Raw genomic sequence first — 16785 nt, forward strand, 5'->3', positions numbered from 1 at the left:
GTCAGGTTACAGCCACACACTTTGTTTTATTGATGTTTTCTGTTTGATCGACACTTTTTTTTTCCGCTTTAGAGAGTAATTGCTCTACTGAGCCACTTTTGAGCACAATCAGTCTTTTTGGGGCAGATCTCAACCATGTTTGCACATCTGCAGACCAGACATTTCGCACAGTATTCTTTAGGCATCGGCTCAAACTTTAATAGGATAGATTCTGCAAGCATCAAGTCTTTGATATTTTTAATATCGTGCTGGACTTTAATTAGGCTATTCTCCACAATGAGAATGTTTGGGGTTCTTCTCCTCAAAGGTGAACCTCCTACACAGTATGGATAGTATGTTAAAAGTAGTTTGCAGCGGTTGTCATTCTTGGAGTGCAATTTAAAAAAATTTAAAAAATAAAAAAAAAACTTCAGTTTTAAGTTTCTTCTGACCAGATCACCTTCTGCTACACGTCTCATTACAAGACCTTCAATGGCTTCCTTCTTGGATTTTGGGATGTAATGTTGAAACATTGTCATCAAATTTATTCAGGGTTTCTGCAGATTGGACAAACTCAAATTTAAGTCTTGTGTCACAACGAAAATATACACAACAAAATTACATATTTTGCCTATTCTCTCTACAACTGTATCCCCGTAGTGCCAAGCATATTTTTTTTCTCCTCAGAATACACGTAGCATCGAACGGGTTGTCAAGTGAGCCAAAGGCGAAGATGAACGTCTTCGAACCAAACAGCAATAATTATAACTTAACCATAATAAATACAGAATAGCTAGCTAAATGCTAGCTGGGGTCTATTGGCTAGTTAGCAGTAGCATGAAATGCCTCGAGTCACAGAACATGCATGACTCAAACTTTTGCCTGAAAGAAAAGACCTGTGAGGAAAATAAAATAAAAAACTATATGAGATTAAAATAGTCCTGCCACGACAACATTTAAGACTTGAGTAACGTACGTAAGGCCAACTTAAGTTGTTTTTTTTTTTAAACAACTCTTTAAAACTTTAAGATGTACAAATACCTCATTTGATTTTTTTTTTATTTGCATTTATTCTGACCAAAAGCTCTTAGCTGCAGTTGTATTTTCTTCAACATAAAACACTTTAATCAACAAAGGATGCAGAAGGGATCAGATTTCTTTCTAAGAACACAGAAATTAGACCTGAGTAACTAAAACATGTTTCTTCCATTTTCAATTTTCATCTCATGATCTGCATAGTCAAGCATTTCTGATAATGATACTGTTGGTGTGTAATACACACAGCTTCGATTGGATGCCTCAGCCATGCTCTCTGTAAAGGCACGTGACTTTCACCAGCCATTCAGTCACCTGCTGCACTACGCAAGTCTTTTTTTAACGAAGGTGCAGGGGTTCGGTTCGGTTCTGTTCGGGTCCGGCCGTTGGAAGTCACACGTCGATGTTGAGCCTGACGAAGCGGTAGTGCAGGGAGGCGGGGTTGCGCAGCAGCAGCGTTCCTCTGAGCTCCGGCGGCTGCCTGAGGAGCGTGTGGAGCAGACCGGAGATGCTGACAAAGCCCAGAGCCTCCCCACGCCCCACAGACAGGGAGAAGTCCCCCTGGGTGACCCAGCCCAGCGTCACCCGGGAGCAGTGAGATGTCACGCTCGGCAGAGGGTCCGGCCAGAGCCCCAGGATGAGGTCAGAGGGCAAATGGGGGTCTGTGGATGCAGTTAGGTCATCTGATACTTGTGACGGAGTTGCTGTCTTGGAGCTCTTCTTCTTGCGGTTAATTCTGCTTTTATAGTGGTCTTTGTGGGGGGGCTCCTGAGGGCCACAGCTTTCTGGGCTCTTCCCAAACAGCTTCAGGTCCTCTGCAGTCGGTGCGCACACCATGGCATGGGCTTCTGGTTTCCCTTTGGACAGCAGCGTCAGGCGCACCCACACTACACTCATCTTGTGAGCGGCATGGAAAGACGTCACCGCTGAGTCGCTGAGAGGGAGCGCCACTGCTGCCCCGTGACCCCGCCTCTGTCCTCTGCATGTCGGGGGTCTGCACCAGCTGGAGAGAAGCCTCAGAGACTTTCTGTTCCTGGAAAACCCAAAATAACCGGCATCCATTTAGAGCAGGTGTACAATTCACTGGTGAGCTGAGAGAGAGATGCAATTTAATTTGTTAAATTTATGACCCAGAAAACAAAAATGAAGCCGATGGGACTGAAAATCTGCTTGATTTATCCTCAGGAATTCACTGACTTTACTCACAGCTTATGAGCTGCTTTCAGGGGGGGAAAATGCAACTTTTCCATCTGCTAATCTGTGATCTACAGCAGCAATAAGGCTGGGTGTACTTTGAGGATTCTAAGACATTCTGATGGAAAAAAGGCAGACTGGAGGAACAGCATGCATCAAGCCTGTCGAAAGCTTTAACATCTTATGAGATCACTTCAAATGAAAAGACTTTTTGGGCTCATCTATATTTATGCATTTAGTCCCTCCAGGATGTTGCGACGTTTATGTGAATGTTGTGGCCTAAACTTACTGATTTTATGGCACCATTTTCAAAATGTTGCCGATATTTTAAGCTTAATTTCTGTCATAAGATGGTTACAGAAAAGTTGGAGTTGCTAGAACTGAGGACCAGGTGGATAGGTCGAACTTCAGCCAGCTGCAGGAATTGGTCAGAAAAGAAGGAAAACATTAATGATTGCACGTTTACACATTTACAAAAGAGCAGTGAGTTTGCATTGATGGTTTTGATTGCAACTTCCTGGAAGGACTGATGTACTCACATCGCTTTAATTTTTCCACATTTTGTCATGTTAACAAAACTTAGAATTCTATTGATTTTCAGTCATAATGTTGCTGTGCATTTGTATTCAGCCTCCTTGAGTCAATACTTGTCAATAAGAATCACTGAGTTTTTAAATGTTGAAAAGTTCAAAGGCTATGATTACTTTTTCATGGCGCCGTTAAGTCAACCACTTTAACGCATTTAAATAAGAAGCACAATCTAAACTAACTTTACCTCAGAACAGTGAAGCAGCTCGGAGGACTAGCTGCAGCTACAGTCTGTTGTGATGTCACTTCCTCCATCACTTCGTGGCTCTTCCTGGTCATCTGGGTCTGCCCATCTCCTTTCCTCTCCGCTCCTCCGTCTGTCGCCAGGAGCTCCCACTCCTCTGCCAGCTGTTGCCAGGGGCAACGAAAAGGAGCCAGACAGCCATGTTTTATGTAATTGGTCCTCTTGGCTGGAGGACGCCTGAGGGAGAGGGTGAAAGGTCATGCCCTCGTCAAATAGTAAGGAAACTCCGGCAGGTTCCAAGTACACCTCGCTGCAGCAAACAGAAAGGGGCGGGACGGACCACTGTCAGTCTCTTACCTTATTTGGAAATGAGACCATTGCACTCCGAAAGTAAAGGGGGCGCTATTTCCTATATTATCCACGTTCTCCCGTTTTAATTTTCTTTTGAAATCTGTGATATAGCTTCATCTTTAGGAAGGAGTTTCACTCTCAGCATGTATTTAAACTTCTCTTTTTTATTTACTTCAGCGCAGCTCACAGCTTTTAACAAATTCCGTAGCTTTCTGTGTACTTCTAAATCTGCTTCTTAGTCGCATCTTTTCGGGCTTGCTACTGCCTCCAGTGGCGTGGGGGTGGTAGCACAACTAATATAATGACGTCCCTAAGCGAGAATACCACAAAATCTTTATTATTTACTATTAATTTCGCCATTACTGGCAACGTGAAAGATAAATTATCTTCTAAAATACTATTTTTCTTCAGGATGTAGAGCTAATTAGGTGACAGTACCTTTATACATTATAAATCTATATAATTATAGGAGGAACAAAAGAAATGAGACATGAAAAACAACGTTAATAAAAATACCATATACTATGTATACATAAGAAATTTAACTGAGCTAAAGTCAACAACAAACAAATAGGTTCACAGACGAATAACCAGGGTTGTTAAACAAGCATAATCCACATTTTTGTTTTGTTGGTAGAGTCCTATATATAGGATATTTTGCTTTCCTCTGGGACTCGACCTTCAGCTGACCTTCTAAATGTGTCCAGGAACTCGGCCTCCTGCTCTTCCTGAAAGCGGGATCCTGCGGGGCAGTCCGGATAATCGTGGGGAAAGTGGGGAGCCGCTTTGTTCTGAGAGTGTTTCAGACTCATGTGCAGACCGGCGACTCGAACCCCTCTGTACACCTGGAGGGACAGAAAAGAAAACACAGGAACTTTTCATACTTGAGACGATGTCTGGCAGAGTCCAAATGTTTCTGGGAAATCATGGAGATTAACTATCGTCTGATTATCAGTATTTCTGTCTGATTTTTCTCATCCTGCTCTTCCTCTTTTCAGAGCCCAACTCTAAAAATCAGAGTATTACCACCCTGATCATGGCGTCCCTTTACGGTTGGACTAACATCCATCGGATCAGTCTGACACATTTAAAATTCACCCACTCAGAAGCTCTTCCATCATACAGTGCGAGTAACAATATTTTACAGCAGCCTGTTCATCATGACATGTTTAAATCCTGAGAAAGTTTTTGAACAAGTTTTCAGGTTTTATTCTTTCAGAATCTACATAATTAATACACAAAGTTCTGCTGGCAATTTCTTCTTGTTAAAGGGGAGTTTTTCCTCTCCACTGTCACTACATGTACCAGGGATTGCTTCACAGTGACTCCATACACTGCTTGATTTGCTTCAATAGAAGATGTTTTAACCAAACCAGAGCTGTTGTAAAAACCTCCAGCAGCTTATGAAGCATTATGGTCTGTCAGAAGACACTTTAGAAGAATTACGACTGTAAATATTAGCCGTGTTTATAGATTTCCAACAAAGCTGATATAAAGATAAACAGTCTAAAAGGTAACAGTTAAAATGTTGCTGATATATTGCCGTATTCTGCTCTGCTTGGCAGATCTGATGTTCTGCCAAAGAACACAAATGAAAGAAAACAAGCTGCAGCTGTTGCTGCTCTGCTATTGTCCCTGCGATGAGATTATCACATAAAACCCTGCTCATAAAAAATAAAAAAATCCAATATGACAGATTGTTTCCCCCAACAAAATCCAATAAAAATGTTGGGCCGTTTTATTTGCATTGGAAGAACGATCGGGTGTTCAAAAAGAATGTTGGCGCAGAGCTACCTACCAGCGGGACCCAGAAGGCCATCCCCCAGCCTTTAGGAAGCAGTAGGTCCCAGCCGGACCCCCAGGAGCCCAGCTCGTCGCCCACCTGCTTACCAGGCTGGTGAACCAAGAGGACGGGGACCCGGCCCTGTTGGGGGCCGGGGCCCAGCCTGGAGCCCGGAACCAGCAGTTCACTCCTCATCCTGTTCAGCTCCTTTAACCAGAACACAGAAAACTCTTCAAGGGAGAGAGAAGCAGCTGGCCAACAGAAATGACTCTAAAAGAGGCTGTTAGGTTTATTCCAGGCACAGAGTCATGTTATAGCACAATTAAGTTACTACTTTACCTTTGTTATAAAAATGCTGAATACATCAAATATGATTTAAAATTAATTTGACGTGATTTAACGCCTTGAAATTGGTCCTCCGTTTCTTTAAAAACTCCTGCTCTTTTAGAAACTCCATCTTCGGGAATTCATCAGAACATTTAACGTTTTTACCAGCGTTTCACTGACAAGTAGCTCCTATGATTTTGTATTTAATTTCTCTTTGGGATTGATAAAGTATTTTTTAATTAATGAGCTCAGCTGATTTGCAATTCCACCAGGTGTTTACTAATTGCTAATGGCTAGTCTGAAGGAGCGCAAGGGCCACGCAGCTCAATGGTTGCCAAGGGAGATTTAAAGATTTCTCAAATATGCTTGAAAGAATCAAGGCAACACTTCAGGTATGTTTTTGATGAAAAAATAACATGATGCAAAGCTTTAAAAAAATACATTTTACATGACACTGTTCCTTTAAGGCAAGACTGTGGTGATGTTTCTGAGGGTACCTGCTCAGATATCTTGTTGTCAGTGACGTTTTCCCGGACAGACCGCTCCCACAGGAAGCTCTGGCAGCACTGCAGTGGGACTCCTTTCAACATCAACTGCTTCCTCTTCTCGTCACCTACCAAAGAAAAAAACACACACACACACACACACACAGTATGGTCCTGTGAAGGCAGCACCACCAGGATCCTGGATGCAGTGCAACAGAACCCACAGAGTCGATCACAGTAAATAGAATCAGTCACATGTTCATGGCTGCACCAATAAATCTGCCTGATTTTCAAAATTTTGGGCAATCAGCCAATACTATATACCGCCGTAAAGGTCTTACTGAAAAGTTACTTCTAAGTTAGTTTTGCCTTATTTCAAGTGTACTAAGATATTTGCACTAGAAACAAAAAAATTACTTGATAAGATTGTGTTTTTACAGTTCCCACACATCCCTGTAGTCGGTACATTTTGTATGTGGAAATGTTCTTATTTTTAACTTATGCTAATGATTATTTCATAATTTCAAAAGTTGATGTAATCATGTAAAATTTTTTTTTTCAAACGCCTTTCCATTTTGCCGTCTTTCTGTAGGAAGTCAGTAAAATGGGAGGAAAGAGAAAGCTTCCCCTTCTCAGGAAACAGAAGCTGCTCATTAAAACCCAGAATGAAATCAATTTACAACAGCTGCAATTTTTCAACACGAGGTTTTCAAGTGCCAAAGAAAATTTGGGTTTCAGCATTTTTTCACCATCAGGCCTTAACAGGTTAACAGATGAACATTTTTTGAGAACTGGCTTTATAAATATAAAGCCAGTTCTCAAAGACAAAGATTTCAAAGATTTTGAAATCTTTGTCTTCAAAATAAGACAAAGATTTGTCTTATTTTGAAACTGTTACATGTTTCTTGCTGTTTGTGTGAATTACGATGATGGGTTTAAAAGCCCACTTTATCTAGTCGAGGCCACTGAGTCGCCATCAATCCCAGAGGTTCTGTTTGGAGTACAGGGTTCTGCCAGGATTCGAACCTGGAACATCTGCATGGCCAGGCAGAGGCTTCCCAGAGCACAGAACCATATGTGTACTCACTGCAGCAACCTCCAGGTCAGAACTCACACTCGGTGGGTAATTAGAACCGGTTTGTATCCTTTCTTTTGGTTGGTTTTGTTTCAGACAATAAACCCCAGCTCAAAGCAAGCGGCGATTTCAGAGCAAAAAGCTCGTCGTCTTTCCAACAGGACAGTTTTTACCTTGGTCCTGGTTCACACAGGGCACGGCTTTAACCTTCTGTCTGGGCAGAGTCAGTCGGGGGTCGTCCACGGTCAACCCCAGCACTGTTCCCGGGGGGAGCTCTCCAGATGAATAGATGCCTGGATGAGTTCATCGCACACACACACACACACACACTGAGCAAACTGGTAAAAATCAGTCCCTCCAGGATGTTGCCGTGCTTTTTTGTGATGGTTGCGGCCTAAAATTACTTATTTTGTGGCACCTTTTTCAAAAAGTTGCACATTAAATAAGCTTTACAAAAAAGTTGGAATTGCTACAATTCTTCCCTTTCCTTCTCTTTTCCTAATCAAGTTATAATTCCCACCTTACCTGAGAAAACCGTGCATCACTAAGATTTTAAATATGTGGAAGGAAACAGTGAGCACAACTTCTAAACAGAAATGAAATGGATTTATTCATGGTATTAATTAACTAGCAAGGGATGTAAAATAAGAACATTAGCATTCGTATTCACAACCTAACCGTAATATACTGGCATGGATCAAGTAGCCATCATTTAGCTAACATTATCTGCGTGCAGCATTACTCAACTTACTTGGTTTGTCTGTAAGAAAATTGTAAGGTCTTTTGGCTCTGGCTAGTTGCTGAACCTTGACACAGCCTGTGTACACTCATGGTGCGTTTAAAGGTGGTTCGGAAAATTACATTACCACACCTTACAGTTGCAATGGCTGAAAAAGATGTGAGGGACGTATCCTGCATCAGTTCCACCCATCACAGTACAGATAGTATCAGGAAATCGTATAGCACAGTTGGTTTTTGCAAAAAAAAAAAAAAAAAAGGATGTCTAATGTTCAAGAGACCCTGAGAAACGAGGAATTAAATTAAAAGAAGGCTAAGGGAATAATTGGTCAGAAAATAATAAAATACAGAAAACGTTAAGGTCAGACTTTTGGAAAAGTTGCAATGACTGGTGAAAATTGGAAGTCTGCGCAAAATGTTTTAATGACCAATGAATTTGCGTCAAAAGTTGCCATTGCAACTTCCTGAAGGGACTGTAAACAAGCAAAACAAAGAAAGAAAAAAGAAAAAAACCCAAAAAAGACAAACCTTTCAGTACATTAAAGACATCCGTTTGTTGCTGATGGAGCTTCATGTTGCTCCGGTCTTTGCAGTGCTCAGGCCACCAGAAGGGAGAAGACTTCAGTTCCTTAAACAAAAAGATACAAACTGAGTTTTTCAGTGTGAAAACAGAAACTCCACTTCAGATGCTGCTTACATCACAGACTGTAGCTGCCTCCAAAGTCTCTGCCAGCACAGAATGAGACTGTGGTCCAATCAGACGATAGCGTACCATCTCCATCGTGAGATCGCTGAAACACATTTAGAGAAAAAAAGAAAAACGGAACAAAACAATCATCGACAGACTTAATAATCCTGACTTTGGTTTTGCTCAGAGTCTTGGAGCTGGACTGACTTTATAACTATTCCAGTTGAGCTGGACCTCCAGGTAACCGGGGAGGTGGGCAATCTGGTTCCATCTCCCAGAATCCTCTTTGCAGGAGGTTCACCGGCATCCTTACAGCACCGCTTTCTCTTGGCTCCAGCTTTCAGCTCATTGTCAGGGTTTGGTTCTGCCTGAGGGGCGGGATCAGCCTCTGCATGTGAGACCTCCGGTTCAACAGAGGGCGCCACGGCCTCGGAACATTGGCACACGCTTTGTAATTCTGGGAGCAGATCCTGGATACGAGACACATGAACCCAACTCGCCTCTATACAGACTCATTCCTGGATACACGACAATCACACCTTGGAAATCAGACCTGTTTCAGAGCAGGATGAGCCCAGATCCACAGCTGTCGGGGGGTTAGTCCTGGTGTTTGGGGTCTCCAGAGAAAGGCAACAGGTCCCAGGGGGTCAGAAGGGTACCGGCCCGCCCGGTACACTGTGACGCTGCCCTGTCTGGCCCCCGACAGGAACATGGCTGCAGCAAACGTCGGACCTAGAAAGGAAAACACCAGAACATGATTTCAAACACAGAAATTTAGACTAAGGGTGTTTTCCAGTAGACTCTGTTTGACTGGAGATCAAAGTTACAACATTTGTTACACTTGGAGCAGGTGTGGTTAAGAAGTCAGACCACAACTTCCTTCTTAAAGAGATGTAAACAAAAAAGGAGTGGTGTCAAATTTCAGCAGTTGTAGGATTTCTCTTTTGTTGTTGATAAAGGACCATTTACCCAGAATGCCCTCTGTTGTAGTCCACTAAATGCTTTTGAAGTGGTCTCCGGTCCGGTTGGCATTCACATTACATTCAAACAACACCACAGTCCACTTCAGCCAAACAGAGGCTCAACTGTTCAACACAGTTGAGTATTTGATCCTCATAGCAATTTGGTTATGCATCCACAGCTCCACAAAACAAACAATCTTCCTAGACAAATTAATGGTCTCTGAACTAAACAGAGCCGGTGTGAATGCACCCCAAATAAGAACAGATCACTAGAAATCGCCAAGCTAAAAATTGAGATTTGATCTTACCAGCCTCCTTGCATGTCAGCTGAGTCAGAGCAGCCAGCAGCTTGTCTTCCTCCCCCTTTAACTCAATGCAGCAGTAATAAGAAAGATCCTGAGGCGGCAAAACATGATAGGTTACAAACTGAACCCACTCCAGAAACCGAAAACCATGTTGTTCTTCATGGCTACCTGTAGGAGGCAGTGGCTGCTCATCGCTCTGTAGCATGGCCGGTAGCATTTGTATGTGGGTCTGACCCCCAGACAGTATCCCCACTTTTTCACCATGTGGAAACGCTTGGCGTGCCAGATATGCGTCTCCAGCCAAATGTTCTTCCTCTGGCGCCGGTTGAACTCCAGCAGCAAGTTCCCATGGCGACGGCGAGCTTTGCGGCTCTTGCTCTTCACCAGTACTTTTTTCTTCTTCGAGCCAGCCTGGAGGCTCTTCTCCCTCTGAAGGAGAACATCAAATAGAAAGTCAGAGATGGGTGTCCGGACGCTCTTCACCTCCCAAAAGTACTACGGGTCTCTAAGGTTACCATCCTGTTAGCCACATCTCTCAGCCTGCGAGGGAGCCGCTTGGTGTTGTGGCTCATGGCCCGCCGCCTCATGTGCTTGGGCAGAGCCCGAAACACGTGGCTGCTGCCCGTCGTCTCGGTAGCCGCTTTCAGCATGGCTCTCACCTCTGCTGCTCTGGCCCTAGCAAAAGCTCCAGCTAGGCAAGGAGAAAGTGGAGAAAACTGACTTCTCTACTCTCCAAGTTAAAGTACTTCTGCAAGCATCAGTGGGATTCTTTTCTGTTGCCTGAAGCATTTAAACCCGTTGAATCAGCTCAGTAAAACAAAAAAGGGCAAGAAAGAGTTTTCATTGATTTGTAGTAAACATGTTTACCAGTGATGTGGTTGGGCATCTCTGTGTCGTAACCACCGCCACCTTTGTGATGTCCACGAACCCATCCGTGCCTGACGGGTGGGGTCCGCTGCCTCTTCCAAGAAGGATGTGCATCTGATTGACCACCTAATCGGGAAAAGAAATATAACTAGTGACTTCTTCATCAGGCCCAAGAACCTAATAAAGAAGGTTGATTCTGTTGTGGGGAACCAAATCTGGCTTCAGCCCAGGGCCTCATTTCCTCGTTAGTTCGGCCCTGGTAAACACTAGTACCACTGGAAATTGATAATGTCGTCCGACTCCTGGCATACACAAATCGATAACTCGGACATAAATTGACTCTCAAAGCTTTAACTGGACTCTGAGAAATGAACAAGTGTATAAAGTCATGAAAATGAGCAGTGAGTACCGGTGACACGAAGGTCATCTCCTCTTTCACCGTTTTCTGTCTCTGCTCTACTCTCCACATGAGAAGAAGATGGATACTGCACACTGGCAGGCTGGTTCCTCATCTTCTTCTCACGCATTTTTGCTTTCGCTGCGGACATTTTCTGTGGGAAACCAAAAGGCACAGCTCAACACCTTAACATGAAAGCATTAGCTGACTAGCTTCATTACTTAAGACAAAGTTAGCATTTCTGTTCAAACTGGATTTTTTTCCCCTCCTCAATAAATTCACAAGTTATCTATAATTATAATACCGTCACTTTAGTGCTTGTAAATGTCACACAATTCTCGTGAGAACTCTCCTCCTGCTGTTAGCTACCATGTGAGTTTCCCTCATGCTAGTTTGCTTCTTGTTTGCTTCCGCGTGTTTAGGGGAGGAGTCCTGGGATATGTAGTGAATTAGCGCAACAAAATAATACAGTCACACTTTTTGTACATTCAGTATATAATAGCAGAAAAGTTCTGCTTAAATTGAATAATTTAAATCAAATTGAAATTATCAATGCATGTAAACGCATTTGTGTGGGCAACCACCAAACTTTATACGTTGTCATTTTATAATGCGCAGATACTGTGTTTTTTACGGTAAAAAAAAAAAAAGTGTGACGCTCTCTGTCAGTTGCTCGCCTCTTTTAAGCTGCACGTTTCACTCTTCGGTCTTTGACAACTTTGGTAAAATGGCTGCACTGATCAGGAGGATCATCACTACAGCTAAAGCCCCGGCTGCGATCGGCCCATACAGGTGAGAGGAGCCTGTAAATTTAACAGCTTCTACACTGAGCAATATGAGCAATACAGTAAACTGACTATTGCACTGTAATAGTATAGTGGGTTGCAGTATGAGTGTAAATAGAAATGTTATTTCCCCAGTTCTTTTAAGGGGGCAGAAATCCCAAAGCAGCTTTTTAGAGCAAAGTGCACATTTTTAGACTTTGCACTTATTACCTAAAGAGCTGTTCAAAAGTTGAACTATTAACAAGTTCTGCTACCAGGTTTGTGCTTAAAATGTTTCCACTATGTAATTCTGCCTGATGAAGCTTAAAATGAATTATCTGAGACCGTGTTGCATGTTTTTTAAAAAGTTAGCTTTTTTTTTTTTTCAAAAGCTGCAGGTTAGCTATAACATCTATGATCATGTCCAGTGCTTTGCAGAAGCATCAATACACCTTTAGAAAGAAATGGGCTTCACCAGCTTGTATCTGAATACAAATACACACCTCAGATTTTAACATTACAATTGTTTTGATTTCACAGCTGCATTCTGAAAAAGAATGCAGCTGTGAACTTGAACTTGAACAACATAAAAAATTATTGTTAAAGCTAAATTGTTGCTCATGTAGTTTTTTTTTTGGGGGGGGGGGGGGGGGGGGGGGGCTTACCCCAAGAAACTGATTCGAGAGAAAGCTTACAGCAGGACAGACTTACCCACATCCTTTAAAGCATTTCAGGTGACTCTTATTTGCCATCTGTGTATGTTCCAGCCAAGCAGTGCTGGTTGATCGGACCATGTTCGTATCGGGGCAGCTGGGGATGGATCCTGCCAGTGGACAGCTGGTGGCAGGTGGAGTTCAGGCCCAGACCAGACAGGTGCCTGCCACTTCTCATTCATCCATTCAGTACACTGAATCGCCCATAAAACTGTTAAGAGTTGAATCAATATGTGAAGTGCTGGGTGCTCTGTGCTGGACTTTGTGCTGTGAACTTTGTTTCAGGCTCTTGTGAACATGGGTGAAATTCTTAAAGCTGCTGGTTGCGGCTATGAGAACGGTGAGAGAAACTTTATTAGAGTAGTTACATTTGTTTTTACCTTCGTTTGAGACCAGATTATAAATTTCACTTCTATTTCTTTTTTTTTTCTTTTTTTTTTTTTTTTTGCAGTTGTCAAAACCACCGTACTGTTAGCCGACATGAACGACTTTGTAAATGTTAATGATGTTTACAAGCAGTGTAAGTATATTATCTTTAACAAACAGTAGAGTCTAGGCTTGCTAAAGATTAGACATGTAAAATGAAGCATAGCATCTCAGCATAGCAGATGCGCATAGCCCTCGTTTCCATATAAAAAATGACCGCTAGGTGTCAGTATAACCCAGAAAATGCATCGCTCAGGCGGATTTATTGTTTTCTAGAGTAGTTTTTATCCCTTTGGTTTGATCAAATCCTTGAAAACAAAAGAATAAATTTGCCAAAAAGTACTTTAAATGAGCAAAGTATGTTCCTAAGCAGGTAATATGTGTGAGAGCACTACTGTAAAACAGTGTAGCCTTAAGAGAAGACGAGCACCGAGCCACTTAGCTGAGTGAAATCTGAGCTGCTTCTGTAGGTGGATTAAACTTCATCTAAATACCGGCCAACGTATTACCTGGCTCTGCCAGTAAAGTCTCCCCTTTAGATCTCATTGTCATGTAAAGAGGAAAATCAGACGTCGCAAACCCTAACCCTAACCCTCTACGATGGAAAATTAGTCATATTTTTATGAAAACCAGATAGAAATCACAGTTGCTAGGGTTTTACTGTGTTTTTTGTCCCTTTTTCTTTGGTGACACAAGTATAAAACTTTCATCAAAATAAACAATCAAACCTATTATGACTACGTCTATGAGCCCTAACTGAGTTTCCCTCTGTAGTTTTCAGTACCAACTTCCCAGCCCGAGCCGCCTATCAGGTAGCGGCACTTCCCAGAGTGAGTACTCACCACAGACCATCGCTGATTTGTGCTAATTCCAAACTGAGATCTGTCTGAAAGCCAATTGCTCTGCGTGTCTGCAGGGTGGACTGGTGGAGATTGAAGCAGTCGCTGTTTTGGGCCCTCTGAACGATACTTCTTAAAAAACACATCGATGAAACAATAAAAACAACACAGTAGCAGTTTGTGATGTTTTGGGACCAAGGAAAGAGCTGATCAAATAAACCCTATGTTCAGAACCGTCAACATTTATTGGTTCCTCCTGGTAATGATGTATAAAAGGCCTTGAAATGAATGAATCTTTTATTTCAGTAACGTCAGTAGAAACTTGCCACTAATGACATCTGGAGACATCACATTGTCTCCAGACACTGTGACTTAACATCCTCCTCAATGGCAACATAAACTGAGGTCCTTTCATGGTCTTGTTTGTTTGTCCCAGTGTTAAGCTATTGTATGTTTGTAGGTATGGAGGCAGGTAGCTAGCTGGGTATCTTGCTATCTGGCTATCGAGCTGGGTATCTTGCTACCTGGCTATCTAGCTATCTTCTGTTATCTTCCCTGTTTTGAAGAGAGGCAAAGAGAATTAGGTCTCTGAGTCACTTAATACCATGTTCAACTTAAAACAGTTAGGTGGGCCTTAAAAAAATGCACTTACATTTATTCCTAAGGATTTATTTATTTATTTTTGGTAGGAATAAGGGATAATTTTTGTGTTAATCCGATTAAAACAATGGACTTCCATACAAAAAGTTAGGTTATCCTATAGTGACTAATATTTCAGGCGTTTTACACCAGAGGTTCCAGTGGATGTGCAGGGTGTGGTGTATTAGTCTAGTAAAAGGCCAGTAAGTGATTTGTTTCTGTTTTCATGATGTCGTTGCCTGACAGTCTAGCATCACCCAAGCTTGAAGCACTTTCACCTCATTAACATTGATGAGACGTCGTGTTTAGAGACAACACTGGATCTTCAGTTCCTACGGATCAACTTTCACTTACAATAGTTGTTAAGCATCTAACCTTGTCTGTGTGGCTTGAATTTCACCACCGCCCTTCGTTGTCACCAGTTTTACCCATGACATAATGTATATCTTCATTCATTATTGATGTTCACATATAAGTCAGAAATAAACCCTCCTTGACCGTCCAATGTCAGGAACTTCTTTTATATATATATTTACAATTACATGTGTCTGTGATTGTGTTTGTGTACGTTGTGTTCTTATTCTCCACCAGCGGATGTGTGTCGATGGCCTCAGCTGACTACCCAGGTGTGTGGGTCATAATGAATAAGACAGCAGGACCACAAAAAGTTTATTTTTTTTATTATTATTAGATTTAAAGTTATCCTGTGCAGCAGTGTGGCATTCAGAGTTGTTGTCTGAGTGCCAAGGAGAAGTCCAGCAACTTTAATTTCACAAGCAGAACATTATGTCTTTCGCTAAATGTAATGGATACAGAGATGGAAGAGAAAAGGGGAAAAGAAAGGAGAAAAATGTTTAAAAGAAAAATAGAAAGGAATGGAGTGCATACAACACCCTAGAAATCTGCTTCTACTCCTGCAGAAAGAGAGGAAAAAAGAGAACCAAGAAACCATAGAAACAAACAATATATGAATATATAAAAACAGCGTCACCGAAAAAAAAAAAAGTTTATTTTCCTGTGTTTACACTAGTACATACTACCTTTGTCTGTTTATCTTGGACATCTTCATAATTGGTTAATCAAAATCTGAGTCAAATATATGAGTGATAAGGCACCAAGTATGATTCCATTACTTTATCAAATTTTAAAAGTTTTTGTCTTTCTGTCTGGTTGTTTAGTCTACACGGAGTAATAGCTGTCTATAAATTTTAAAGCAACAGAACAAGAACTCTTTTACTCAAGGTTTTAAGAACAAAGTTCTAGCTATCAAGGACATGTTAAACTTCCCAAGAACAAAAATCACAGGAAGTCTGTCCCACACCAGCACAGCCACCTCATATTTCACCAAAGAAGATCTGGCCAGAGAACGCGTCAGGAACAAGCTGCAAACCGAGGCTGTAAGAACAGATAGACGTCATCTTGTTCTTACAGCAGTGGGAGAAAGAACAGATTTCTTTGTTCTTGCAGAGTATGTATTGGATGTAGGTCAGAACTTCCATTTTGGTTGGATTTAAACCTGGACAACTTCTTCCTTCTTCAGAGTTACCTGAGGCTTCCCACTGTCTCTCTGATTGATGCTCTCCATGCTTGCTGTGTCAGTTCAGGTAGATGGACACGACTTGGTAGGTTTGCAGCTGTGCAATGTTCTTTCTGTTTTTGAATGTTGGGTAAATGGCACGCTACAAGAAAGCTTCAGATATTGTTTTATAACCTGTCTGGTTTGACCTACATGATGCTGTTTGTTTACCCATGTTCTCTAACAAACCCCCCAGGCCTTCACAAAGAGCTGCATTCATAATGAGACTGAACTACTTTTTCCTAACTACAACTGTTAGAGATTTTTTGATATTATCATTTTGTTATTACTTTAGTTCATATTCAGTCTAATGTTCAATTTAAAGTGTTCTCTTTCTTCTGTGTGTATAAACTGACCTGGAGGCCCCATCTGCCTGTTTGTCTTCATGTGAAACAGTTAACTGTGTGTTTCCCAGACCTTAAATTATGTTTCCACAGGTGCCTTCTTATCAACCGGAATACTCCCTATCTTAGAAACTACCTGTGCAGTAATAATTTGTCTCTGCTGTCTTCTTTAGCTATCCTCCCTGTTTCTGCTTGATAATAAAAGACAAGCTGTAACCAAAGGTCTTCAGAACGCTCAGTGAACAACTTGGAGGAGCAGTTTGCTGAGTCTTCTCCTTTTGCAAAAGCTTAGTCATAAAATTCATATACGTTGTCTGTGGTTCTTTTAATGAAGGTTTGAGAAAAACACCTATCAACAACTACTTTTACTTTTTTTTTTTTTTTTTACCATTTATAACGATGGAGTATTAAAGCCATACTAACATTTTAAAAAATTACAAGAATAAAGTCAAAATAAGTCATAATATTATAAGAAGAAAGTTGCATTATTGTGAGGATAGTCATAATATTTTAACTTCTATTCTGG

At 41.6% G+C, this 16785-nt stretch overlaps 2 protein-coding genes across 3 annotated transcripts; one reads left to right on the plus strand and one right to left on the minus strand.

Moving 5' to 3' along the window:
* Nucleotides 1-496: 496 nt before the first annotated feature.
* Nucleotides 497-11499, minus strand: pop1 (POP1 homolog, ribonuclease P/MRP subunit). Of its 2 annotated transcripts, none has more exons than XM_008432881.3 (16): nt 11263-11499; nt 10971-11112; nt 10562-10687; nt 10210-10385; nt 9863-10123; nt 9698-9785; nt 8981-9159; nt 8635-8897; nt 8437-8530; nt 8268-8367; nt 7175-7294; nt 5939-6054; nt 5130-5321; nt 4022-4176; nt 2984-3217; nt 497-2047 (listed from the first exon to the last, which is right to left on the minus strand). In XM_008432881.3, the coding sequence occupies exons 2-16, from the start codon at nt 11107-11109 to the stop codon at nt 1408-1410; spliced, it is 2883 nt and encodes a 960-aa protein (XP_008431103.2). In that variant the 5' UTR covers nt 11110-11112; nt 11263-11499; the 3' UTR covers nt 497-1407. The 2 variants fall into 2 exon arrangements, with proteins under 2 accessions (XP_008431103.2, XP_081472882.1); XM_081616756.1 differs by having other exon boundaries at nt 11328-11349.
* Nucleotides 11500-11600: 101 nt separating this feature from the next.
* Nucleotides 11601-14844, plus strand: LOC103478819 (2-iminobutanoate/2-iminopropanoate deaminase). The gene is made up of 6 exons (XM_008432880.2): nt 11601-11750; nt 12490-12595; nt 12721-12775; nt 12887-12955; nt 13636-13691; nt 13778-14844. Exons 1-6 carry the CDS (start codon nt 11686-11688, stop codon nt 13835-13837), a joined length of 411 nt encoding a protein of 136 aa, XP_008431102.1. The 5' UTR covers nt 11601-11685; the 3' UTR covers nt 13838-14844.
* Nucleotides 14845-16785: the final 1941 nt, after the last annotated feature.

The sequence above is a fragment of the Poecilia reticulata genome, chromosome 16 (assembly GCF_904066995.2).
Source record: "Poecilia reticulata chromosome 16, P_reticulata-male-v2, whole genome shotgun sequence".
NCBI lineage: Eukaryota > Metazoa > Chordata > Actinopteri > Cyprinodontiformes > Poeciliidae > Poecilia > Poecilia reticulata.